The following is a 26,767-nucleotide window of genomic DNA, read 5'->3' on the forward strand; positions in this document are numbered from 1 at the left end:
TGTGATTGAACTTGGCGATGATGGGTCTAGTTCTGTTCGACGTGTATCTCCCTAGTCTATGAGCGATATCAGTGTCGGTCTGAACCAATGGCACAACTTTCTCCATGCATTCCTCAACTGTCTCTCTTTCTTTAGTATCTTGAATCCCTACGATCCGTATAGAAATTCCGGCCTTGTTGTTCTAGGTCGTTATGTTTCGATTCTAATTCACAGAATCTGACCTCCGTTCTATCCATCTGGCTCTCTAGAAGGTGTACTCTTTCCCTAAGTTGATCGTTCTCCGTCTCTAGAACATATATACGTCCCTCCATTTTGTCTATCAACATCTTGTTCTCTTGCTTTATGTCTCGTTTTAAACCCTGTAGCTTCGTTTCCATGAAGTCTCTGGTAACCATCATAGACAACATACGATGAATGTCATTCAGTCTTTCATCAGTAGAATTTTTCTCCAAACCAATATCACTTTGTCTGCTACTCTGTTCTGTCTCTGTATCCATTATTACTAACATAACAAGAGATAGGTGGGGACCATTGAAAAGTACCTAGACTATTTGTTTAACCTAAGGTGGTTTGACAGTTTTAATAGAGATCTTGGAGGATTACCTGCACTTGCAATTAATCACAGCTTGCTACAAAATGCCATCAACATGGGCCTCCTGGTTATTAATAAATGTTTCTTCCGTATTTTGTTTTACAAAATATACTACTTTGAAAGTACGTTAAATAACTTTACATGATCACAATAACAATGGCAACCATATTGGATTTTTTCCGTACATACAACTTACCATTGGTACCTTCAGATACGTACCTACAATATATAAAGTTGACAATGCACCGATCATAATATTAGGAATCCACAATGTTCGGAAGAAAATAATCAGAAGAAACATAGCAGTTAGTCTTTTCATCAGATGACAAAGCCTTAATAACTTTCAGAAACTGAATAAAAAACCAGTTAGTGAAAAGTCTTAGTAATAATAAAAACGCGAGTGAATACACGAAATAAAGTAAGAACAAGATTGTATGTAAAGATATAACCATATATTCAGAATCACCAAAGAAAACGATATGTGGCTGTAATACACATGATTCCGTTTTAGATAAAGGAAACGGTGAATCAAATGGAGACAATGGAAAATTCGAATTCTGTGGTGTTTGACAAATTGGTATTGGAACATGGTGGAATGCTTGCAACAAATGGACATGCTCTTTACCAGAGCCGGGACGTTATCATGGACTGTCTAGGTAGAATACTTTCTGTCATTATATTCACCTGTTTTTTCCTGCTAAAATTATAGAAGTGAATTTCAGTCTTGGTGCTACGGATGAAAAACCAGCTCCAGCTAACATATTATTTAATCATAAAGAGCCCTTACTTGATATTATAATTGAACAAGGATAGCAATATTATTTATAAACCCAAGTGGGGACATATTACTGTTTGGTCAGTTTTGACTTATCAGTATTATTGATCTGTTCTACTTTTTACGCTGGCAATATTTCAGAAACGTTTCCAAAAATCAATGAAATTCATTTAAGGAAACGTTACATGACTTGATTGTACAGCATTATTTTGTTGTTTCATTTTCGATTTTGGGGATTTTTTTTATAGTACTCATTACGATAAGTTCTTGTTTTGTTAGGGATGCATATCACATTTAACATTTCTTATACTAGTATTGAATTTAGGAAGCAGGTAATCATTTTGCCCCGTGTTGAGTCATTTCTTCATACATGTCTTAGAGGTATAATGCTGTGTTCTGCAATTTTCAGCTGCTTGTTCAATAAAAAATACTTTTATATTAAAAAGCTCAGCAATGACAATAATTTATATCATACATACTATCGTTATAGTATTTACAAAATGCATTGTTTACTAATATCATTTGAATAAGCTTCGTTGTCTTCAACACCTGAATTCTAGCTGTATAGCACAGTGTATTTCATTATTTGAAACCGTGTAATAAATTATTTCTTTGCGTTATAGCTTATCATTAATGTGTTCTATGGTGTTATTCATTTGTCTCTTTTGAAATATTCCTTGATTAGAGCAGCGCATTTTTTATTTTCAGATAAAATGCTTCGGTGTTCTAACACCTTACGTCCTCTGATAACAGTCGCTGACATCGGCACAGCTGATGGATCCACATCTTTGGTGCTTTGTAATGAAATCATTGGTAAGTCAGTTCCATATACACATGTTAGTTGTGATAAGAGATATGATATATTTCTCGCTGCAGCCGCTGAACCTTCAAAGCAAAGCATACATGATCCTTATTTTTTTGTTTTTGTTTTTTTATGGGGGCGGGGGGTGGAGGGCGAACAAATGAATATTGATACAATATTTGGTTGATATTGATATTTCAGAAAAGGTCCGAAAATACCATAAACAGATCATGCTACACTACACAGATCTGCCAGATAACGACTTCAACAGAATGTTCAGTATCATACAAGGTAAATTTGTTATTTTCTAAAACTAGAAAGTGTCACGTCGTATGTATATATTTATTGTTTGTGTACGTTCGGTGTTTTCGTTGTTCCTGTCGGGCCACCGTATCTTGTTGTGTGACCAGGTGAGTGGGAATTCATGGCAGTCGTGTTTACGGGTTATTTACCCGATTCTATTTGCAATAGCGGCTGTGTATGATAAACAGGCACAGATTACAGACTGTGATAAGTCCAGCTTTATAATTTTCCCTATGTCTTACTGTTTTCTTTGCCCGTTTCTTATTAAATATCGTTGGTAAACATCCGTTTCGGTCGTGCGGCTCAGCCAAGCGTAGCATTGTTATTATGATGTATCATGCTAAAGTAGGGCGGATATTCTTAAACATTTTTGTTGTTATTAGCTAGGAATATCTTTGTGTATCCAAGTCTATATATTGAGGCAGTTATTATAACTTATATATATATATTATTGACATTTAGAATACTCGGGTGAGAACGTGCGCATGTTTGAAAAGTATGGAAGCCGTGAGATACCGTAAGGTAGTTGTTAGGTCTTTCTGAGCCCGCACGAAACGGTACGTTAAATTATAACTTTATTTACTCTTTACACTGCGTTATGTAATGAACTATATAAATTGCTAGTATTTAAATTGTTAATTGAATATTTGCATTGTTTTTTCCCCTGATAAGTACTCGACGCTCGTCCTACGTTACAGAAAGAACGTTCAAACCACATATTGTCTTATCTTAACACATCATTGTAGTTCCCTCTACATTATATGGTTTTTGTTTTACAATACCATGAAGAAGGCCTTCGCCGTGGCCCCGATGTGTTCTCCGCTGCTATTGGACGTTCGATGTTTAAGCAGTGCTTGCCAGATCAATCCACTGACTTTATCTTTTCATCTGTTGCTGCGATGAATTTGTCTAAAAGGTAATACAATCAACAGCTCGTAAATTTCATAAAGATAAAGAAACTGTTGTAATTTAAATTTACTCAAGTTATGTGATCAACATATATGACAACTGTAATCAAATACTCTAATAAGTAATCACTGTATTTTTGTTATTAAGTATGTAATGATTTCAGTCATAACTAGAAACATATTGTCATCGATAATTCTTCCATTGTTTTTCAATGTTGAGTAAAAAGTGATTCAGAACTCGTTCGCTTGCAGACTGCGTCGACCCAATATTAACCAGTCTCCAGACCAATCAAATGAGAATGATGTTAAAGCCTTGAAAACCCTAGCAGCGCTAGACTGGAAAACGTTCTTGGTCATGCGTGGAAAGGAACTTCGTCCAGGTATATATATAGAAAATGTATAGAAGTGTGTAGTTTTTCCTCAGACTTCCGGTGATTATTTTATTTTATATAGAAAGAAGCTTGGTAAAATGCATGTAATCTCGTGAAAATACCTTAAATACCGGTGAAATATACCTTATACAAACACAGTGCTATTCACGTTGATCTACTAATTTGTTATTGGAGGCGGTTATTTGGTGGTGCTCAATATTGGAACTACGAAATACGGAGAGACTACGGTAAACATCCATGGTGGGAAGGCAACGCTGGATCAAATATTGAAAACGATGCTGGCAGATGGTCTTATAACAAAGGTGAAAGGTTTTATTTGCAAATGTATCATGTCAGAGTCTTTACGTTACGCAACTATCTAATTACTTAATTCTATTCAACAGCGTTTATTTTAATGATAAAATAATTTATTCATACACAGTTTACTCTCGATATCACTTTCTTAAATTTTCAATAATTTCTTTAAATATAAATATATTGTTTGCTTACCATCAACAGAACGAGTTTCTGGATTGTAGTTCCTGTTCCCTGGTTGAGCGGACAGAAACTGAACACATTGCGCCATTCAAAGAAAATGATAAAGATTTGGAAGAGACCGGTTTGGAACTAGTATCAATACGATCTTTCGTTCATCAGTTGAAGCATCCTACATTCAGTGTATCCAACAAAGGTGATAACTATCAGAATGAAAGTCAATATATGCACTCATTGCTGTAGTTGTACGATTCGATAACCATGGTACAAAATGCTTGAATATTTCAGTTGGTAAAGCTTTACCTAAAATATCTATGAAAGTAGTTGCTCGATTATTTTACTATAATGTTGTCCTTTACATGCATTCTTCAAGGTCTTTGACCCTTTATTTCCTGAATTTGAACATAGATGAAGCCACTAAGAAGCTGTATGCAGACCGCATCGTAGCTGGGATCAAACCATGGCTGAATAATTCCATATATAGAGGATTGTCAAGCGAAAGATCAACGTCAGAAAGGGAGATATTGGTCGAGAAATATTTTGCCAAGCTGTGGGACTTTGCGTACAAGAACAATGACCAAATACCACATCTAGCATTAGTAGAAATCGTCGCTAAGAGACGTCAAAGGCAAAGTTAGAAGACAAAGTGATAAAACGTTGGCTGAAACCATCTAGTGGACACACATAACGTTGGTACAACATTATGTAAAATTTAAACATCAATGTTGGTTGAAACAAAGTTGCATGACTTTTTTGTGATGTTCCACGACATTACATATTAATATTCGTTGGTTACGTAATGTTATTATAGGGATAGAGCAATGCTTACAATGTCTCTTAGAGTGAATAATTCTTCGTTTGCTATCATAGTTAACTGTCTGACAGCGGAATCACAATTTCAAGAAAATAAGCGCAAACATTTTGTAAACAATGTAATCACAACCCGATAAATACAAACGTAAGGCTGATGCATTAGTTGTGAGCCAGAAATTCAAGGGTTTGACTTTTGGCGCACAGTGTGTGTTGTTTTTTTATTATATAAATCACTTTATTATCTATACATTGTCCAAGCGATGATTTAGAGCCTTAATGCCATGGAACAAGATCAATCCAAAGCCATAATCGTTAATGACAGCCATGGCAGTGACAGACTTGTAAACAGGGGTTGTCCTGGTAGAACAACATTCCTTTACTGAGTATTCCACGCCGCTTGGTATTTTCTTTTAACAGCTTAAGAAGTGATACATAATCTGTGCCATTGGTAGTTTGATCTTTTTGCATTTAATCTACCATCAGAATGCCATCAGCATTCCAGACAACACAGGTTATGTGGGGGTGAACCAGAGTGTTTGGCCTCTGGGGTGAAATGATGGACCCGCGTTTAATCCTTAGTCACAAACCTATGCAGAAACATAGCAGACTCTACCTTTAATTGGTTCAAATAAGCGCTTGACAAAGCTCAGCTGGTTGGATTTTGATCAACAGCTGCGCTCATTGGAAGATCTTTCGTAAGAATGAAATGTACCCCTTGGCTTTACATTCTTTGTAAGTAGCCATGACAACATCATTGACATTATTGACCATTTCTGGGGTTGTAACAGTGATCAAATGTAGCATATGAAGAAATATCATTCTCTGGCGTTCCTACCATATAAGTATGGATATCCTTAGATGCTAGAGATTTCTTATACAAATAGTGAATCACTGCTCTTTCAGCGATTTTGTCCATTTTTCAAAGCGTCACTTGACTTGTTTACTTTCGAGTGCTACCTCTTCAACATAAACTTACCAAATGACACCAGCCTTTGGGCACACAGCCATAAATAGTTACGGAATAGCAGGCCTGTCAACACATAAAAAAGGTCATTAGGACCATCAACCGTTGAAACATACAGACGGGCAAAGGCATCTCCATCTCGTTGGTTGTCTCTATAACATGGAGACCATTCAGCGATGATAGGTTTTTACGGAGTGCAATTTATTTTTGGATTATTAATTCCATTTCTCCTGCCACTGAGCTGCTACAAAATCGACGACTCTTTCCATTAGCAGGAAATGGATGTACCATAAGGCGGCATTCTCTCGGGTACACATTTTGGACATACAGTAAACAATATTGTCAAAACATTATGGGGGGAACTCATTATGTCGATGACTTCATTATATGCTATTGATCTCAGCATATGAATACCATTGAAAGACAACTACAAAAATGAATCGACTCCAAATTTGGACAGATGAAAATGAATTTAAATTTTCACAATCAAAAGCAGATTGTATGTGTCTACTTACTACTTCTGTAAATTGGATCTGATTACCGACGAAAAGATGATTAAAAGTGATAACAAATAATTTATTAAGTATTCCTAGGTGAAAGACAGTTTACTCTGTAAATGATATTATAAAGGATGTAATTGCTGATTCTTAAATAAATGGTTTATTTATGTAAATGTTACTTGAGCTTCACAAGACTGTCAGGTACATAACAGCGGGCTACCCCTAATACTCTGGATCGGAAAGACCGTTGTATATTTCGAAAAAAAATATTTACAAGAGGCGGATAAAAAGTTTTATATAGCAGCAATTGTAAGCCATTGTACATTGTACCAACGCCAGAAGCTCCTGGATAAAGGGTTGTCTTAAGACCCTTCTTGGAACTGCTAATATTGATAAAATTCTAGTTTAGCTGAAAGATGTTGGTCTTTATCATATACGATGACTTACAGTTTTATTTTATTTTTTTTTTTGTGATTATATAACCATTTAAATTTCTAGCATTTGTCTTACTTTTAGTTTGATGTTATTTCCATTTTGGATCACTGTACGTTTGTACCATTTAATTGACCTGATGACATTTTATGTGTTGACGGGCCGTTAAGAATGTCATAATGATAATATTTTTGTCGCGTCTCAAACTGTAACTTTTTGTCGCCAACTTAGGTTGTTCCGAGGAAATTTGCTAAAAGCAAAATGATCCAGAACAATGTTTTCAGTCAGGTTTCCTCCATTTATTTGATGATTTTCGTTAGAATTATCCCCCTTTAAGTAATGTTGGGTAAACGTTTGCTACTTCTGTTATTCATATTTCATTACCAATGCTAAGATGATTTAAAGTCATAGCCAATCATTTTCATTTTTTCTTTTATTGAAGAGAAATGTAGTTTATTCTGTAAATATGAATATATTAGAATGTAATTGATGATTCTAACATAAATGGTTTATCTATGCAAATGTCCTGGTACTTGTGTTCCACCAGACTGTCTTCATTAACAAGGCTACCAATAATGCTCTGGGTCGAAAAGGCTTTTGTATATTTTGGGAAATATCTACAAGCGACGGATAAAAGGCTTTATAACAACATAGGTAAAGCTCCTGTGTAAGGGATTTCCTGCAAAATCAACTCAAGCACAGTCCAGTGACCATACGTTGTTGATGTACGTAGTAGGCAGACCGCAGTGACAGGTTGCGTCAGGAACTGGCTCTAGAGAGATAGAGAGAACGGGCTGTGAGTTGTCAAGGACACGTGGTCGGTCGTTGGCTAGTGTCTTTTCGGGGACAGTGGTTGAGTCAGTTGCTGCTTGTGTCGAGTGAAAGGCTGTCTCTGCCTTTGTTTGGCTCAAGGTACGAGGTCACTGTCCTGGTACAGGTCGGATGTTTGCTCTATCGCATGGCACGATTCACGTCGCTGGTACTGCGCCCTGTTTGTGAGGACAGAATTACTGTCCGAGCTTATACTTCTTACTATCCATTATTGTAAGTTGTTCAGGTGCTCGGCCAGGTAGCCGAGGGTTTCCAATCACCTCTGAAGCAGGTAGCTCTATAGATTAAGAGTATACATAACATTCACGCTACCAGGGGGTGCACTTTACACATTTTTGTCAAATGTGGAAACAACACGACGATCCAAATAAATCTCTTTGTGATGCACCCATTCCGGTCGTTGAACAAGCCAAATTCTTAGGTGTAATATACAACAGGGCATTGTCGTTCCTTCTTGGATTTCAACCAATTTTATTTCAAAATGAAAAAGGATCGAACAACAGGCATAGCCTATATTAGTTCAAACCTCCATCTTTGCCTGCCATTCAACCCCTCTTAGAGTTTTTTTTTTCAAAAAAAAGTTCAAAAGACTTCTAGATCTGTATCATCTCAACAACACCACAACCAAGTGGAATTCGAAAATGGAATTAGGAATTCGATATTATTATTGGAAAATGGAAGAGGTTATGTGAAATACCATGCTAAGTTAAGTTAAGGGTTTAACATCATATTTGGCAACAAACACTTTTCTACATACAATAAACTTAGTTGTTGGTCCTTTTTGTACATTATGTATCTTTGAAACTATTGTGCACTATCTATGAGAATGTTAAAAGGTTCAGACACTACTCCAGAGATTTGAAATGTCCTGAATATTTCATTTGCTTCTAACAGAGAATCTTTTCTCTTCGGAATACTATCACAAAATCATAATCATATTGATAATGAAATACTGGTTGTTATCAAGTACGATAGCTATAAAACTAGATGTCTTAGCTACTATCTTTGCCCCAATACACTAATCTATACCATTAAGGATCATCACCTAACACAAAAATAAAGTTACTAGCAAAAAAACTGAGCACAAAGTTTGATATTGGCTATAGAAAATGGAAACCTGTCATTGCAATTGAATATCTTTATTTATACCGCTATATTATACTAGTTTTGATATGATATTTTAACAAGATTGGACATTTGTATATGTATATTATTGGTCCTTTACTTTTGCTTGCACTCTCTGTTTATCTAATGATATTTATCATTGTACAAAACTGAATTATTATGTGACTCTCTCTCTCCCTCCCCCCCCCCATCTCTCTCTCTCTCTCTCTCTCTCTGCAGCATGAACGGAAGTAAGAGTGTTTAAGTATGTGTACATTTCAGAAAAAAATTGGTTGTCATGATGATGATGATGATGATGATGATGATGATGATGATGATGATGATGATGATACAATGATGCAAGGGCCTAGTGTAAATGAGAGTAACAGTGTGTAAATGACTTTCTTTATCAGTAACAACAGTAACAAAATATTGCAAAAAAAATTTCATATTTATTCCACGAATATGACAGAATATATGTATTTTTGCTCGAAGAACGAGTTAAAAATGTAGATTTCATTCAGTCATAAGAGTGAAATACATGTGACATTTCAAGGTCACCAGCACGAAATATCTTTATTATGACATGATATGACCTAGGTACTACCTTCAATCCATTTTCACCGCTTTCTCTCTTTGACATCAATTCCGCTATAAATGTGTATGCACACTTCTTAATACAAAACAATGTTTTTAAAATGTCAAACCTAACACAGCTGGGACGAGCACAGATATCTGCCCAACATGTCAATTGGAAGATGGATCAGCTGGTATACCTTTCAATTTCAATTTATTTATTTCTCTTTAACCATACAGTACAGAGAAAACATATTTACAAAGCAACAAAGTTAAATAAAGTTGTTCAGCCAGATAGAAAGTATGAATACATACATTGTATACTATGTACATGCAACATAAGTTATGATATAATAAGTTTGTATACATGTTATTACTTAATGATTAATATATCGTATATATATATATTGTACATGTATACCTTAACATATCATTGCACAGTACAAGTGATGTCATTCAAATATATACATATTAATCATAAAACGTCAAAATTAGAACTGAAACAGCTCAGTTCATGATTTGTGCTGTATTGTGGAGGACAGATATTAATAAAGATGATTCTAATAAATTTACAAAGTTTTTTCAGAGTTTTATCGTGTTTAGAGTTAGTAAGATCTCTAAATTTTAATACATTCGGTCTTGTATAATAATATTTGTTTACATATAATTTTCTATGTTCAACAAGTGACTGGCATTCTAGCAAATAGTGGAATTCGTCCCCTTTTTGTTGACTATTACAAAAGGTACAAATTCTTTCGTGACGTACAGTATTATTCCAACTTCCGGTTTCGATAATGAGCCTGTGATTTGTTGTTCTGAATTCACAAAAAAGTGTTTCTTTCTTTATCTGTTAAAATATCCAAATATCTTTCAAATCCAAAATTTTCTTTAAAAATTCTGTAACAACTAGATTTTAAAGAAGTAAATACATCATTTTCCCATTGCTGCGTGAACTGATTGTGAAGTGTTTGTTTTACATAGGATTTTAATCATGAGGTATCTAGATCTTGAATATATTGAACATTCCAAACATAGCTAATACCACAGTCATTTAATACTTGTTGGATATAACTTACATAGGAAATATTATTATTATATTGATTATGATATAAAAGTTTATACATTACAACATTAAGTTTGTTTTCTTTTGAATTAATCAATTGAGACCAATAAGTCAACATTCTCGTTTTAACTGAAATATTCAATGGATAAGCTCCAAGTTCACCATATACCATAAACGATGGTGTACTACGTTTGATCCCAAGTAACAATTTACAAAATTTTAAGAGAGCTATCTCAGTAAAACCCCAAATCTCACATCCATACAATAATATAGGTTTAACAATTTTATCATACAAATCATAAATACATTGAATAGAGGTTATAAAACCTTCCTTTTTTTAAAACATCATACATTGCAATAGTTGTTTTTTAACGTTGTGATTTTTAGCTTCATTAAAGGAACAGGTACGAGAAAAAACAGTGCCCAAGTATGTGAAGCTTTTGACAATTTCTATCTCCTCTGTATCAAATTTAAAATGACATCTGTTATTTAAACGACCTTTACTGAATATCATACATTTTGTTTTCCCACTATTAACTTTCAATTTCCAGTTTTTACAGTATTCATTAAGAAATATCTAGCAGCATTTGAAGGTCTTCTGGCGTGTCAGAAAATAGTATTGTATCATCAGCATATAATAAAATAAATGATTTAATATACATATGGAAATCATCTTCAAGCTGATTATTAAGGCACTGTAAACCAATGACATTGTTACTAACCATAAATTCCTCCAGGTCATTCAGATATAAACTAAATAAAAAGGGAGATAAGTTTTCCCCTTGCCTCAATCCGTTATTACATGCGAAAAATATAGAATTCTGACCATTAAACGATATATTAGATTTAATACCTTGATACATATTGTAAATTGTTGTATACATTTTACCTTTTATATGATTAAGCAACATTTTATTCCATAACCATTTCTCCAAACTTTGTCAAAGGCCTTTTCGAAGTCAATGAAAATACAGTAGAGTTTCTTTTTCATCATATTAGTAAAAGTAATTAAAGAATACAACACAAAGATATTATCTATAGTTGAATACTTCTTACGAAATCCAGCTTGGTTTTCACATATTAAGTTAACTTCGTCAGAATACTTTAAAAGTCTTTCATTTAAAATGCTGGTAAAAAGCTTGCCAAAGCAACTAACAATAGTGATTGGCCTGTAATTTTTGGGGTCTGAAGGAGAACCCTTATTTTTAAAAATAGGTACGATAGAGCCTCGAAGCCAGCTTTCAGGGATTTTCCCTGTGCTAAAAATAACATTGAACAACATAACATAGAGATCGATCATTTTAGAGGACGAGTATTTAATATATTCATTACTGATAAGATCATTAGAGCAAGCCTTATTATTTTTCAGCATGTTCCACCTCCTCTCTGGTTATATTACTATTTAATACAATATTTACAGGACCCATATCAATATCATTAACTTCGAATGGGTTATCATCCCCTTCAACATTCAGGGTTTTGAAATAATCAAACAGCATATCGAGTGAAATGTTACCTTTCTTATTTTTACATGGACCATTAGAAGATTTGAGTAGTTTCCAGTAGTCCCGTGCATTATTACTTTTCATTTCTTTCAACTTACATCTAAGATCTTTTCTAGACTTGTAAATACTTTTATCCATTGTACGTTTGTATATTTTTTCTGATTCTTTATATTTGTTAAAGTAATCATTTCTGTGACGTCTATACATACCTTTATTGCGTCGGAATGCCCTTCTGGCCACCTTACACTCACCATTGAACCAGGGTTTAGAATTTGACTTAGGTGTATTACATTTATCAGTATGCTTACATTTATACGTACCAAAAGTTAACTTAGCAGCACTTACCAACACATCGCTACAGTCTGCTATTAGTGTATCAATATCTAGGTCATTGATGTCATTACACTGGTCAATTATATTAGTAATATATTGTATTTTGTCATCATTTATGCTGTCAATAAAGTTCTGTAATTTCTCACTCTCCCAGTTCTTAATCCGTTCAGTATAGTCTGTATTATCATGAATATTACTGTTGTCAGTGGAAAGTGCTATTCCACCTATAGTAAGAGAGAGAGGGCAGTGCTCGTCGGAAAAAAGAGCGCTAAAATCTAAAACATCAAAATCACGTGTGCGCTTAAGGATCTTAGAGGAACATATTACATAATCTACAACACTGGTATTTTTACATGTGTACTTACCTATATCTTTATCACATCCAACTCTTCCGTTTCAAATAAACAGGTCATTGTATTTACAAAAGTCTAAAAGTCGGTTCCCAAAATTATTTTTCATTAAATCCTGGCTCTTCTTGTTTTTAACAATACCAAAATTTTCTAGTTCATTCAGACTGGTAATACTTTCATCTAGAATTTCAATTTCAGTTTGATCTCTGCCGTTTATTTCATTATAGTCAATAAAATCTACAAAGCTTGCAGTTCTTGCATTAAAATCTCCTAACAAACACACATTTTTGTAATTTGCTAATAATCTTAAGTATTCGGTCTCAATTTCTGAAAAAGGATCACCTACACAGTATTGGGAATTCTCGGGCGGGACATAAACTGTTCCAAATAAAAAATCATCATCACAGTGTAATTTCGTCCCATCCAACCTAAACCAGTTGACATATTTACTGTCACTTTCTATAAAGTGAATATAATTTTCCGAGTCATATTTATATACTATAACTATACCACCCGACTTTTCTGAAATGTGCCCTATTTTTCATTTCAGTTTTAAAACCAGGCAAATCAATGACATCCAAATCGTCAGTTTTAGACCCGCAGAGACATAAAATATCATAATCATTTACAAATTCACGAAACTCGGGATACTGGGCTTTTCTCAATATACCACAAACATTTAACAACAGTAATTTTAATGTACATGTAGATTTATTGTTACCACCACCTCCTGTACTAATTAACTCATTTGAAACAAAACTAGTGTCTATGAAAGGGATTTGCCCTCCGGCGTGTCCCTATTGATGCTGATTAGAGTTCACTCGCCTGCGTTTGGTACGCGGTTGTTGAGTAGGCGTATGCTGGCCGGGCTGAACATCCGGGCTCTTGTATAACACTCCATCAATGTACTGATCTCTATTAAACACCGTTTTTTTGTTTTGTTTTCTTGCTTCTTTTGCTACAGGATACAGAGTTTTACGCTTGTCCTCTATTTCCTTTGGGAACTGCTCGTTGATCCCGAAATGTGTCCCTTTTAGTCCTTTTGCGTTTCGTTTTACTCTAACTAAGTCCTTGTAATATACAAACTTTGCGATAATCGACCTTGGACGCGCACCCGTACGCCTGTCGCGCTGACCTATTCTATGCACATTGGCCATAGCTATTTGATGAGCATTTTCAATTTTCAGTTTTTGTACAATAATTTTTTTCAAAGTCAGTTCATCGTCATCAGGACTCTGGTTTTGGTCCAAAACTTTTCCTGGAATTCCACAGAAAATCAAATTATATTTCAGGCTTCGGCATTGGCATCGGTCGCTCTATCTCTCAATTCTGTCATCATTTCATGTAATTCATCAACATCGTCAAGGACTTCGTTTTCATTTGGTTAACACCTTGACACACCTGGCCACAGGTGTGTGTCCATGGTCACCACCTGGGCACAAGACATTATATACCTGTATATTTTCACAGGCTAAGCAGACTTAGAGAGTGGATATCATAAACCCTGTTAATTATTATGTACATCATCTCATCTCAATATTATAACAGAATAGTTATATGTTCTTCCAATTACACATTTAGAGAATTTCATTTTAGTCTTTTATGGTGGTGTACAAACGTTAATCAATTATAACCAATTTAATTTACACGGTCTTCATAAACATTACTGATGAATGTGTCTGCTGGCGGAATCGAAGTCACAAATGATCGTCCAATGAGAATCCTTGATTTTCAGAAGGGAAACAACACGAGATTGTTTATCTTCCTCGGTTGTTTACAGATATAAATAGTGCTACTTGTACATCGTACAATACACCGATCATTGCCGGTGACCATTAACAGAAAAAGACTGCTTTAAATTGCATTCTAATATATTGCAATGATGATGGATGAATATCTTGTCAAAGTGACATATTCCCATATTTCACTCACTGAAACATGTAAAAAAAATACACATATATAAATGAATGATGTTGAGGAGATTCACTATAAGTTTCATATTTCATTCTTACTTCTTAACTTCATCTGGGAGATTATGAAGTTTTTCACTGCACTGTCGTAAATGCGAACAAGCTTAGCAGTCACATCTTTACTGAACTTCTATTAAAGACAACAGAGAAATGTTTTGATGATAAATCTTATCCTGATCTTGTACAAAAGCCACAAAAGTATAGGGCACGCTTCAATACAAATTTGGATTTTTATATACTCGGGGAAAAAAACTTTTATTAAGCCGTATCAATCAGTCCTTTTTTTCTTCTAAGAACCCAAAGTGCTGGGGTTCTAAATTGTCAAACGCAGACATTACTTGTATGCAAGTACTTATTAATGATATTCTAAACGGCAAAAACACGAACACAGATATTGAGCACGAGGTTGACAAGGTGTATATGTTTAATGAATTTATCTCCGTTTCTATCACTCCTACATGCGTTGTTTTCTACTTTAAACATAATTTTAGTGTTGACGACTGTCAAGATTTTTTGGTATAGATTCAGCCCAATTAGTAGCAAACAGATAAAACAACGGCATGAAATAACAAATGTATTCACTTAGAATATATATGTACAAAATCATGAGAACATAGATATATATACAACTCACTAACGCACATCCACTCACATATTCATTCATTACGTCTATGTTTGATTAAATGCACTGAACCCATATTACAGATCCTTGTCTCTCCAGGTTCTAACACAAAATTCTGCACTCTGCACCACCAGTGAGACGAATGAATTCTCTTTACATCACCGACCGAATATAACTGGCCTCCAACAACACTCTAGTTGACTTGGTGTCCTGGGACCGTCGCTCCCACTATGGGTCTAGGGAATAGCTTTCATTTATAGGCCTCCCTGCACGGTTCTGTGATATGTGCCTCCCTGTTCCAAGTTCACTGTTGGCGTCTCTGCATTCTACTTCCTAGCACAAAGCTCACTCTCTCCTGTTTCTCCCATGACTCCCACATAGGTGGGCATAGCATACAGCTTCTCCAAGTAGCAAAGTTTTCATGATCCCAAACTAGCACAAAGCTTTCATATGGTTACTCCAAATATCTCTACACTTGGACTTACTTTGGTCACACAACCCTGTTAATATTACATTACCATATAATAAGCACACAGCCTATGCATCCAATCCCATGGAACCCAGCCTATAACGTTGGAGAACCTTCCTGGTCAAAGTCCGTGGTTGCAGGATTTGGTTACGCCTCAGTGACTCTTGCTTTCTGACTCGGCAATTTCTATCCAGTGATCTCAGGTAACCTCTACAAGACAGGTGTACTATACCCTGATCACTGTATAGGACACTGAGACCCACAACTCTATGGTACAGGAGAGCTAACAAATACTTTGCCGAGTACAGCATACTTTTTGACAACGACAACAGGAAAAGAAAGTATATTGACTGGATTAACTTAACATCGCTTCATTTGTCGGACTAAAATGATAGAGTGTAGTCGCCGTCACACATAAACATGTATTAGTAGTTCTTGGTGACGACTATGATTTGTATTTAATTTTTTTTTCAATCGGACAAAAATAAATACTAGTAATTTTAATACGAACAAATAAACCATACGTTGTCATTAATCGCACTGATCTTAATATCATGATACCTCAATTTCCTTTTAATAAAATGTTTAATTTGGGGAAACGCAATTTGAACGACGTATATAATATGTTATTGCTGTTTATACTATATGTAAAATTCAATGAACAAAACGGTTACCATTATTCCATTGGCAGCCATTCCGATATCCAGAAACAGGTCGCAATCTGTTGCCGGTCAAATATCTGACGTCTCAAAGAAAACGTTATTACAAGATAAAGAAAAACTGATATTTGAGTGTTTATGGAATACGATATATGTATTAATTTTCTTTTTACATACCCTGTTCAAGACAAACATGGTGTCCATTATTCAAAATGATGCAAACTTCCTTCTCTGAATAACTGTGAACAGCCCTTCATCTAAAATGTGGAATCATTGATTAAAATTTAAAGATTACAACTCATATTTGAAATATCTAATATTAGAATCTAGTAGTTTTCGTATCAAAATTGATATAACCAGAGCAGAGAGTAAAGGAGAGTTAAAACGAACCCTTAATAGAGACTGAGTGTGCGCTTACTTTTAAAGTAACAATGTTATTGTTTTCAGTGAAAATGAAATTAAATGATAATGGTAATATAAAAGCAAATTAGATTTCTTTCCAGTTATATACTGTTTCCCGGGGTACACGAATTCGACTCTTGTTCAATACCCCTCTGAGGACTAAATAAAAAGTCAATGATTATAAAAGTAAAACAAATTTGCGCCCATATTTCAAATTAGAGTTACGACTGTGAACAGCAAGGCTTTAGAAGGTGAAAGGATATGGCGTCCTGGGAATATGTTAATGGGTGTAGCATGATCACCAGTATACTCAAATATCTATCAACAGTGTGATGTAATTGAAATAATCCTGTTGATGGTAGAAAAGGGCGAACACTATACGAGATCGAAAATATTTCGGAATACAGTATTCACACTAATTTTTCAACTTTGGATTAATGTTATTCTAGTATGTCTACAATCGTGTTGTGGAACTCCAGTGTTTCTTTTTTGATTGTTTTTTCTTTAAGTTCAATATGTTCGCTTTGTTGTGCAAATTGATTATAGTAGTAGCGCGGCGTAGTGGTAGAGCACTGGCCTTAACCTAGACGTCCGGGGTTCAATTCCCCGAACCGAAGTGAAAAGGTATGTGGTCACTTGCCCGACAACTTGGCAAAGCAGGTCCATCCAAAAGTAATAAATTTATCAACTAGAGCTCTAACGGATGTAAAAATTAAGCTTCTTTCAAAAGGTCTTAAATACACCCCATTTTTAAAGGTAACTTTTTTAAGTGCAAGCAAATGTTGCATGAACAATCACAAAAGGCTCTTTTCTCTGTGTATAGGAGTATTAAAAATCAACATCTTCCAATTGATTTACAGTTCAAATTATTTGACATCTTAGTTAAGCCTATATTACTTTATGGATCAGAAATATGGGGCTTTGAAAATATTGAAATTGTCGAGCAAGTGCACTTGCAATTTTGTAAAATAATTTAAGGGGTAAAAAACACGATACCAAATGTTATGGTATATGGCGAACTTGGTCGTTACCCTCTGGAATAGATATTAAACTCAGAATGGTTAATTTTTACAACTCGTTAATAATGCATGAGTCAAAGTTAAGTAGTCTTATGTACAGACTGATATACAAACTTCATGTCAACAATTTGTGTAAGTTTAAATGGGTAGATTTTATTAAATCTTGCTTTGATGATGTAGGACAGAGCGCTGTTTTCCAGAATCAGGGCCCAATTAGTAAATACTATATAAAAACCAGTATTAAAAAAAACTTTAATAGATCAATTTATACAGAAATGGAGAAACGAAACGGAAAATGTATCTAGAGGCTTATTCTATAGTAGTTTTAAAAATTCTTTACTGCTTGAGCCATACCTCACTCAACTCTGTTAAAAACAGACGGATTTCATGGAAAATTAGATGTTGTAATATGAAATTTCCCATTGAAACTGGAAGATGGCGCAATGTTCAGAGACAGGATAGGAAATGTTCTCTATGTAATACCTCAGTAGGTGACGAATTACATTACTTATTTCAGTGCACTGATATAAGATTGATTGAACTGAGACAGAAATTCTTACCTTCATATTACTGGAGAAATCCAAACGTGCTCAAAATGTACGGATTGCTCTCAGTTTGTTATAAAAAAGTTCTAAATGCCTTTTGTTTATTTTTAAACAGTCTTGACAAAATATTGTCAGAAAGATAATGTTTTCATTATATAAGTGATTTTATGAAACTCAAGTATATCAGCGTTATACAAAAAACTACCAGAAGCCATGCATTTATTTTAAAACTATCTTAATCAAATATTGTGAAAAAACACTACGTTATCATTATATAATATCAAAGGGTATTTAGATGTACTAATTGATATCAGTCTTTTACATATATACCTGATGCCCTCTGTTTATTTTAAACAGCGTGGTGTTATAATAGCAAAGTGTATATAATGTGCAAATTGCTATCAATTTGATATAAATACTTAATACCCCATTTTATTTCAAAGTCTAAACAAAATACTATGTTATCCTTAGATAATGTGGTGTAATGAAACCAATTTGATATACAAAAGTACCAAATGCCCTTTGGTTATCTTGAACATCCGTAACAAAATATTGTGAAGCAATACTGTGTTATCATTATATAATGTGGTGTTATATTAAAGTGTATTTGAATGTACTAATTGCGATCAATATGAAAATTGAAAGTACTAAATGCATCCTGTTTATTTTAAAGTCTTAACAAAATTGAAGTAACACTATGGTATCCTTATATAGCGTGATGTTATGCTACCATTTTTATTGATATAAGTAAATCGTATTGTTCTAGTTGTTATCAGTCTGATCTATGAAAGTACTGTGTACTTTGAATAGTCCTAACAAAATACAGTGAAGCGTTACGACTTTCAGTTACCATCCATTTTGTCACGTATCTATTGATATAGTATTGTTTTACATCATGTTATACATTTTCATGTATCTGAGGATCCAATAAACTTGAAACTTGAAACCAATTCCAAGAGCAAATAACCAGGAACTCAAAAATGATATTAAAGCGTACACGCAAAGAATAAGATTGACAGAATATTTCTATACACCTCGAACAAACGACCCGGACAGTGACACCAAAAGCGATATCACAAAATAAGAAGAAATGGCGATACACTCTTTAGCAAAAGATGAAACAATAGTTATAAAAGAAGCCGATAAATGAAGTGTGGTAGTCATTATGGGCAACGACTTTAATAAGAAGAAATAAAGAGTATTCTTGAGAACACAGAATTTTTCAAAGTGTCTAATGAAAACCAAGATACAAGTACACTAAGCGAAAACGAAATACATTACCTCACCGATTTCGTGTTTAGAGAAAGGTGTTTTTATGGATTACTCAAAATTCACCAATCACCTCAAATAAAGGAAGCTATTAAAGAATATATAAGATGTGCAAATCCGGAAGATGTCACGTATAGACCTATAGTAGGAGGACCAAATGCAAATACAAAGATTAAGTCATCTTCTAGACATTATCATAAAACCTCTAAGTACAGAAGTAAAACATGTGATGACCTGGATTTTCTCAGACATCTACCGGAATATACGGATAAGGACGCACAGCCAGTAACATTCGATGTCGTCAACCTTTACCCCAAAATAACTTTAGAATTAGGACTAAAGGCGTTTGAGCATTGGATAAAAAAACATCATGAAAAATTACCAATCGTTTTGGAAAGAAATTTATATTGGAAGCAATAACCATAATTCTGATGAACAATATATTTATATTTAATGTTGAACACTATATTCACATTACAGGAACAACGATGGGTACTTGGGTAGCACCAACGCACGGTACACTTATACTTGGCTACTTAGAAATAATACTTTATGAAAGAACTTCGGGGCGAAGTGTTTACAACATTTTAGCAGAAAACTGGAAACGATTTTTAGATGACTGTTTTATTATTTGGCGATACACAAGTGACCATTTACTAGAATTCAATAACTTAATCAATACCCTTGATCCGGATATAAAATTTACGATGGAAGTCAACGATAATCAAATCCCATTTTTATACATACCAGTGAAAAAGCAAAATGATAAAATTGCTACTGACCTCTATTATAAACAACCGGACACTCATCAACATTTACATTTCGGATCTTGCCATTCAGGACACACGAAACGTGCAACCCGTACAACTTGGCACGAAGGATCGTTATCATTGTTAGCGAACAACAAGTCAAAGAAGAACGTCTCAACGAACTCAAAACGTTTCTGAACCTACAACACTATCCCAATAGCATAATAGAAGATGGCATAAAAAGAGCTGGAGAACTAAACAGGACAGTATCATTACAACCACGAAAAAGCTAGCTCAGTAATAATTCCTTTTGTTTCAACATATAACCCAAGAAATAAAAACTTACGTCGAACAATAAACAGTTTAAATGATATACTGAAACAGGATGAACAAACTGAGAATGTATTTGCAGAGTTTGCAGAGGCCAAATTTTTCAATAGCAAAAAACAACCAAAATGTTTAAGCGGATCTTGTGCAAATTAACGTATTAAGAACAGGAATGTAAAGTGGTCAAGTGTAAAAATCCGCGCTATGCGAGTATATGATGAAAGGGAAGTCCTATAAATTCAAGAAAGGAGTTCAAAATAACCTGTAATATGTCATGTTATACAAAACATATATAATAGGACACGGACAACAATAAGTATAGCGTGAGAGAAAAAAATAAATACGTAGGCAAAATACAGCTCAGTTAAGTTAAAACTGTTAGCCACTTACAATGAGAAAATTATGTAAACATAAATCCGTTATTTTGGGGAAAACAATCGCGCACGTTCTCCATCTGCAAGTTAATTCTCAGTTATTTCCATATTGTAGGTGTAGTACTCTCTATCAGCAATGTTACTAGCTAATCCTATGTGAAAACAGAGTTGGTGATGCACTTCAGTATCTGTGACAGCCACTCAGATCCTGTGTATTAGATTACAGCTGACACACGTGTGTATTGACTAACTCTTTATAAGAACATTTGTAATTATTCCTCCATGAGCAGATTTATTTGTTACGGTATTAGATGCCTGATTATCGGAAAATTATTGCACTTGTATTATGTTTTCATACACATATGAGATAAGTTTTTTCGCCTGAATGGCGCCTTGATAATTTTTTAAAGAAGTGCATAAAGTTTTCATGAATTGATACGTTCCTACGCGACATAGCTTTAGTGCAGAAGACAAGAGGCACGCTAGGGGTTACGATCACTTTCAATCGATGTACCCTCAGACGAAGAACATGTCATGGCAAAATTAAAGCGACACCTTGTGGAAAATACTAGTTTGATCCTTTGATGTACACCAAACGAATATCTAAGTGGAATAACGGTATATTGTAATGGCTTTGATTTTGGGTAGCGCTCAGAAAGGAGTATAACAGCCTGTGATTAGTCAGTTTATTTCTTTTTAAACCAATCAAGTTTCATCGGTTGTGCCTTCAATTTTGCCATGCCATGTTGCAGGGATGCTTTAATCCGTTTCTGATATATGTGATTGTGATATATCGGTGGTTGAAGGATAAACATATTACATGTTTAGTATTCAGAATATAACACAGTTATTATAAAACTGGAGAAAAACGTGAACAAATGAATGGACTACATGGATACCCCCTGCAAAGGAAAAGATAATTGAATCGGGCATTCTAGAAGTCTAAAAAAATGTTGTTTTAGTCGTCGTTCTAATTAAACTGTTCACCATTTCAAGATAATGTATTTTGTCATTGGTGTCAGCAAAACTTATTTTTACTTCCTATGAATCTCGAAACGTTTTACTTCATACACATGTGTTTGACGTTCTTTTCAAACTATAAGATATCCGAAATATATCTAATTATTTGATTTCTACAGTAACTTAACTCTTACCATCTATCTTGGTTTTCAGTCAATGAAAAAGCAGATTGTGCTTTATCGCACCACCTGTTGTTTTGAAACTTCATTTTCCGATTTTAAACCATTTATTAAACAAATTTTAAAAGCTCAGTTGCAGGCGGAATGGAGTACATAAACCAATAACAAATTGCACTCCATTAAACCTGTTATCGGTGAATGGTCTCCAGGCTTTTGAGATTACCACCGAGACGAAGTTGTCCTTGCCAGTCTTCGGATGGGTCATACATACCTTACACATTCATATATATTGAAAGGCGAAGATAATCCTTGGTGCCTAGGATGTAATGAGCCATTCACCGTTAAACATTTTTAATGGACTGCAGTGACCTTCTGTCTACTCGAGAATGTTTATATCGTAACATTACATGTCTAAGATCCCTTTTTGAAAGTGTCGAGATTTGTAAAATTCTACATTACCTGAAAGATGTTGATCTATATGATAGACTATGACGTACCATTTTAATCTTTTTTGTTAACTTACCCATTTAAGATTTTTAACATTTGTTTGTTTAATGTTATTTCCGTTTGGATCCTTGTGTGTTTTACCGTATGATGGCCCTAATGACCTTTTATGTGTTGGCATGCCAAAAGGAAATAACATTAAACAAACCAACATCTTTCAGGTAATGTACGGCATGAAAGCTGGTGATAATCGCAAACGTATGAACTTGTAAGTTATATACCAAATCATATTTTGCATCTTTAATATTGATGTGAACGTTTGTATATCGACGAAACTATTTGAGTACGATCACTCCATAAAACATCTCTTAAGGTGGTGGAAAAGGTAGAACAAAACACACGGATGAATCAAACTATCACTGTTGTTTATATTTTTTTTCATTGTTCAAAAGGATGTCACAGGATAGGATGTCATGATAAGGAAGATGACGAAGAAAGCAAATTTCAGATATATTGATGATGCCTTGTCTTTCAATACCAAGAACTTAATTGACCACATCCATTGTATATACCCAAAAGGAAAGCAAAGACACGACAGACTCTTCAACACCAGCTGCTTATCTTGTCCTACAACGAAACCAACATGGAGAGTTTTGCGCCAAGCTGTATGCTAAATATGTTGATTTCAATTTCCCTACTGGAAATTTTCCATTTGCGAAAAGCAACATCCTGTATCCCAAAACTATTGTGATTACATGTCGCTGTTAATTCAATAATCAAGGCCTGTTCCCAATTAGCATGATTTTCATGGATAAAGTCGTCTTTGTACTTTTTCAGGGGTTTTCGTGTAATTTTATTTATTCATGTTTTTCCTTAATTTTATCGAATTTGAGTTTGGATTGTGTTGGTATGTTGGTATTTACTTATAGTTTATTTTTTAGAAAGTGACGACTCTGTCACAATTTGAACTGCACAATACGCAAACCCTAACAAATTTACAGCAGTGTCGTGAATAAGCAGTGCGAAACATCTCTGCGCGAGAATTATTAGCAGATTATCAGTAAACCAGTACACTTGTCTAACGGTGAACGGTTTTGTTGTGTACGTATTTATATACACCTTTGTCTGTACCTTTTTGTCCTTAAAATTTAATCTTCAAACGTACACTTTTCCTTGCCAGGTTTAACTACATTATATCCCGATTCCTCGCAAACAAATGTGAATATCCCGGAAATATCCTGGTACAACACCAGTTAATTTGCAAGCAATGTCATTAAGTCAAACACAAATGAAAAAAGTTGTGGTTAAGTTTGTTTGGTTTTTTTCGTGTGTTTCCCAGAGTCGAACAGCTACATGAACCACAATTTCTATTTCATTTTACATCATCTATTTACTTGGACGAACATTTCAGTAATTAATCATCATGATTAAGGTTTTTATTCGCCGCCGGAGGCGGTCGTATATTGGCGTCATCTTCATTGATTTTTGTAAGATTTTTGATACAGACATGTTAAAAGTGATAATTAAAAGGACCAATCTTGATCTTTATATTTTGTGACGGCGTATATTGTGTCCACGGCACTGTTGTTTCAATAGGTGTGGGACTTTATGGAGTAATTTTAACTTTCGGTATATACTTAAGATAGATATATAGTGTGTACTTATTTAGTACACGCATGTGTATTGTGTATGCCGTCTTTCGTGCTTCTTTAAAGTGGCTTGGACAACGCGATTTCCTAATGCATAAAGGGCTTGTAAACTTTCACACATTATCTGAATAGTACGACATAGAAATTAACCTTCAATATTAAAACTTCACTTATTTTACAACAATTGTCCGATACATATATATGTTACACAAAAAAAGAAAAACTGTTAAATGTGATTTTCAATCACCAACCCGTCCCCTTCCCCATTCTACTTCCTCAAGTTATTGCTAAATTTTATGTTCATAAGCTCACCCCATTTACATTTTGCTAACATTGATAAATGATGTACATATGTTAAAATACATCTCCTTTTTATATAAATGGTCCTGATCGGTTGACATTATTAATAGATATATGAGTGACCATTATCTTATTATCAGGTCAACACTATTTTTGCATTTGGTGACCAAATTTTAAGCATAGAATGTCCACTAAGAAATAATTAATAGACCCAGTGATGGCCTCTGATGACGTCAAATATCAAAGAAAAATTCCAACATGGCAACAAAATCATAGTTAAAACTCAAAATTCCGTAAAATTAGAGAAAAATGTGAAAAAAGAAAGATTAACACGAAGACTCCTGAAAAGGTACAAGAATAAAAACCAGGTGTTTCGGAAGAGCACGGGTTTCGTGCTTTATCTACGACTCAAAATTATGACAAAGGTATAGTATAAACTTGGATATCTTTATTAAAAAAAATAAATATCCGTTTCAGGCATTCTTCTTCAAATATAAAGCTGTTGTGGAGACTTGTCATCAACAAGTCAAAGATTATGACAAGACTAATGTTTGAATAATATGGTTGCTCTTTCTCGATTGTGACTTTAGCAATATGTATTTTTTATTCCAGAACAGAAAAAGGATAACACTGTCAGCTGTTCAAGATTACAATTATTAGAAATTGTAGCGTTGCTCAACGTACGTTTGGTTGTGGTCCTATTAACACCCATGACGTGAGTACGTGTGTTTTGTGTTTGTGGGAAGTTACGATGTCCCCGGAAGCCTTCTTGAAAAATAGTGTTGTCACCCGGAAATATTGTCTAAGGTACCCAGCAGGACATCCCATCCGGTCAAATTATACCGCCAGTGAACGAACCATGAAGTCGTTGCACTACCACAAAACTGGGTAAGCTCTAATATGTCGCGGCTAAAAGACCACACCAACACTGGCGAGGGTTGACGTAGATGATAGAAGAGAAGCAAAGGCAAGGGCGACTGGAAGAAAATAGATTTAAGGGTTCGTTTAGTCGCCTCTTGCGATCATGCAACGGGGAAAGCAGGTACAATTCTTACACCCTACCTGCAATGCAGTTTTTATATTAGATACACCATATACCAAGATATACTACCCAAGTGCTTTCTAAACCTCTTTAATTGTTAGTTTTGGTAAATTGTCTTCTGCAATGTAGTGTTACTCTTGAGATTTTACCATGTTGAGGTGCGAAAAACATAGTTTAGAGAGGATAAACTATACATGTATTCTGTTCATGAAACTTGTCCCTTCTAAAACTAACAATCACGATTTTTATCAACTCAGAAATTTATCACAAAATATGTTGAGTGCTTAGGCGGGAAACCTTGCTTGATCAGTGATTTTGTGATATAGCAAAATATGTTGACTGTGTTTTTGCATTAGGAATTGCTGTGATATCAATGCAATGCGGTTTTATAATAAATCAGACTAATTGCTGATATGATTGATAAAATTAATTTCTGATTAAGATTTCGTTAAGTAAAACACGATAGTATGGATTAAACATCAGAGAAAGTGACGATAGCACGAAATAAAACCGAGACACTGGAGGCCATGTGGATATGTTGAGAATAGCACGAACATGATTCCAGAAAAAATAAATCAAACAAAAAATGTGGCGATATATGTCTATCGTTTAAAATGAGTATTTTAATGATTTCAATACATGCTATAAACCTTTGCTAATTTGGGAATTATAGTGTGCTGTTTTTATATCAGTATTTTGTAATCGTAGGCAAAATAAGCTGTGTTTTAAATGTATTAGATGACAAGGGTATTAAAGATGAAAGTGATGTTAAACAAGTTGAGATGGATTTGTGGTATGACACAGTGTAAAGGGATGCTGATCGTCAAGCGATAGAAAGTGTCCCCGGGGACGAAAAACTTATTTTTTTCTACGGAATAATATACCAATGTCAAACAGTTAGAAAGACATGTAGCAGGGATTTGACCTTTAAGTGATAGTTTATTTATTAGAACTTAACTGAATTCGTGCATATGACAATAATTAGTCGACTTTGAACTTTCTGATCCAACAGTTATTTGCTGGATATAAGACCAAACAGATGTATTAGCCATATTTGTTTGTATCTACTTG

The 26,767-nt window shown here is 34.5% G+C and overlaps 1 protein-coding gene across 1 annotated transcript; it reads left to right on the forward strand.

Annotated features, from left to right (window-relative positions):
- The first annotated feature begins 1,124 nt into the window (after nucleotides 1-1,124).
- On the forward strand, nucleotides 1,125-4,884 carry LOC132544331 (uncharacterized). The gene is made up of 8 exons (XM_060207916.1): nucleotides 1,125-1,248; nucleotides 2,076-2,180; nucleotides 2,371-2,460; nucleotides 3,262-3,388; nucleotides 3,633-3,760; nucleotides 3,947-4,074; nucleotides 4,271-4,442; nucleotides 4,655-4,884. The coding sequence occupies exons 1-8, from the start codon at nucleotides 1,125-1,127 to the stop codon at nucleotides 4,882-4,884; spliced, it is 1,104 nt and encodes a 367-aa protein (XP_060063899.1).
- The last annotated feature ends 21,883 nt before the right edge of the window (nucleotides 4,885-26,767 follow it).

This window comes from Ylistrum balloti, unplaced genomic scaffold, assembly GCF_031769215.1.
Source record: "Ylistrum balloti isolate Yb309-2 unplaced genomic scaffold, AGI_CSIRO_Ybal_v1 Utg369588, whole genome shotgun sequence".
NCBI lineage: Eukaryota > Metazoa > Mollusca > Bivalvia > Pectinida > Pectinidae > Ylistrum > Ylistrum balloti.

Bases quoted from the DNA above. Each gene is read 5' to 3' on its own strand.
- LOC132544331 (XM_060207916.1), top strand. From the start codon at position 1,125: ATGGAGACAATGGAAAATTCGAATTCTGTGGTGTTTGACAAATTGGTA. The intron at 2,181-2,370 runs GTAAGTCAGTTC...TTGATATTTCAG, and splicing joins GCTTTGTAATGAAATCATTG to AAAAGGTCCGAAAATACCAT. The intron at 3,761-3,946 runs GTATATATATAG...TTGTTATTGGAG, and splicing joins TGGAAAGGAACTTCGTCCAG to GCGGTTATTTGGTGGTGCTC.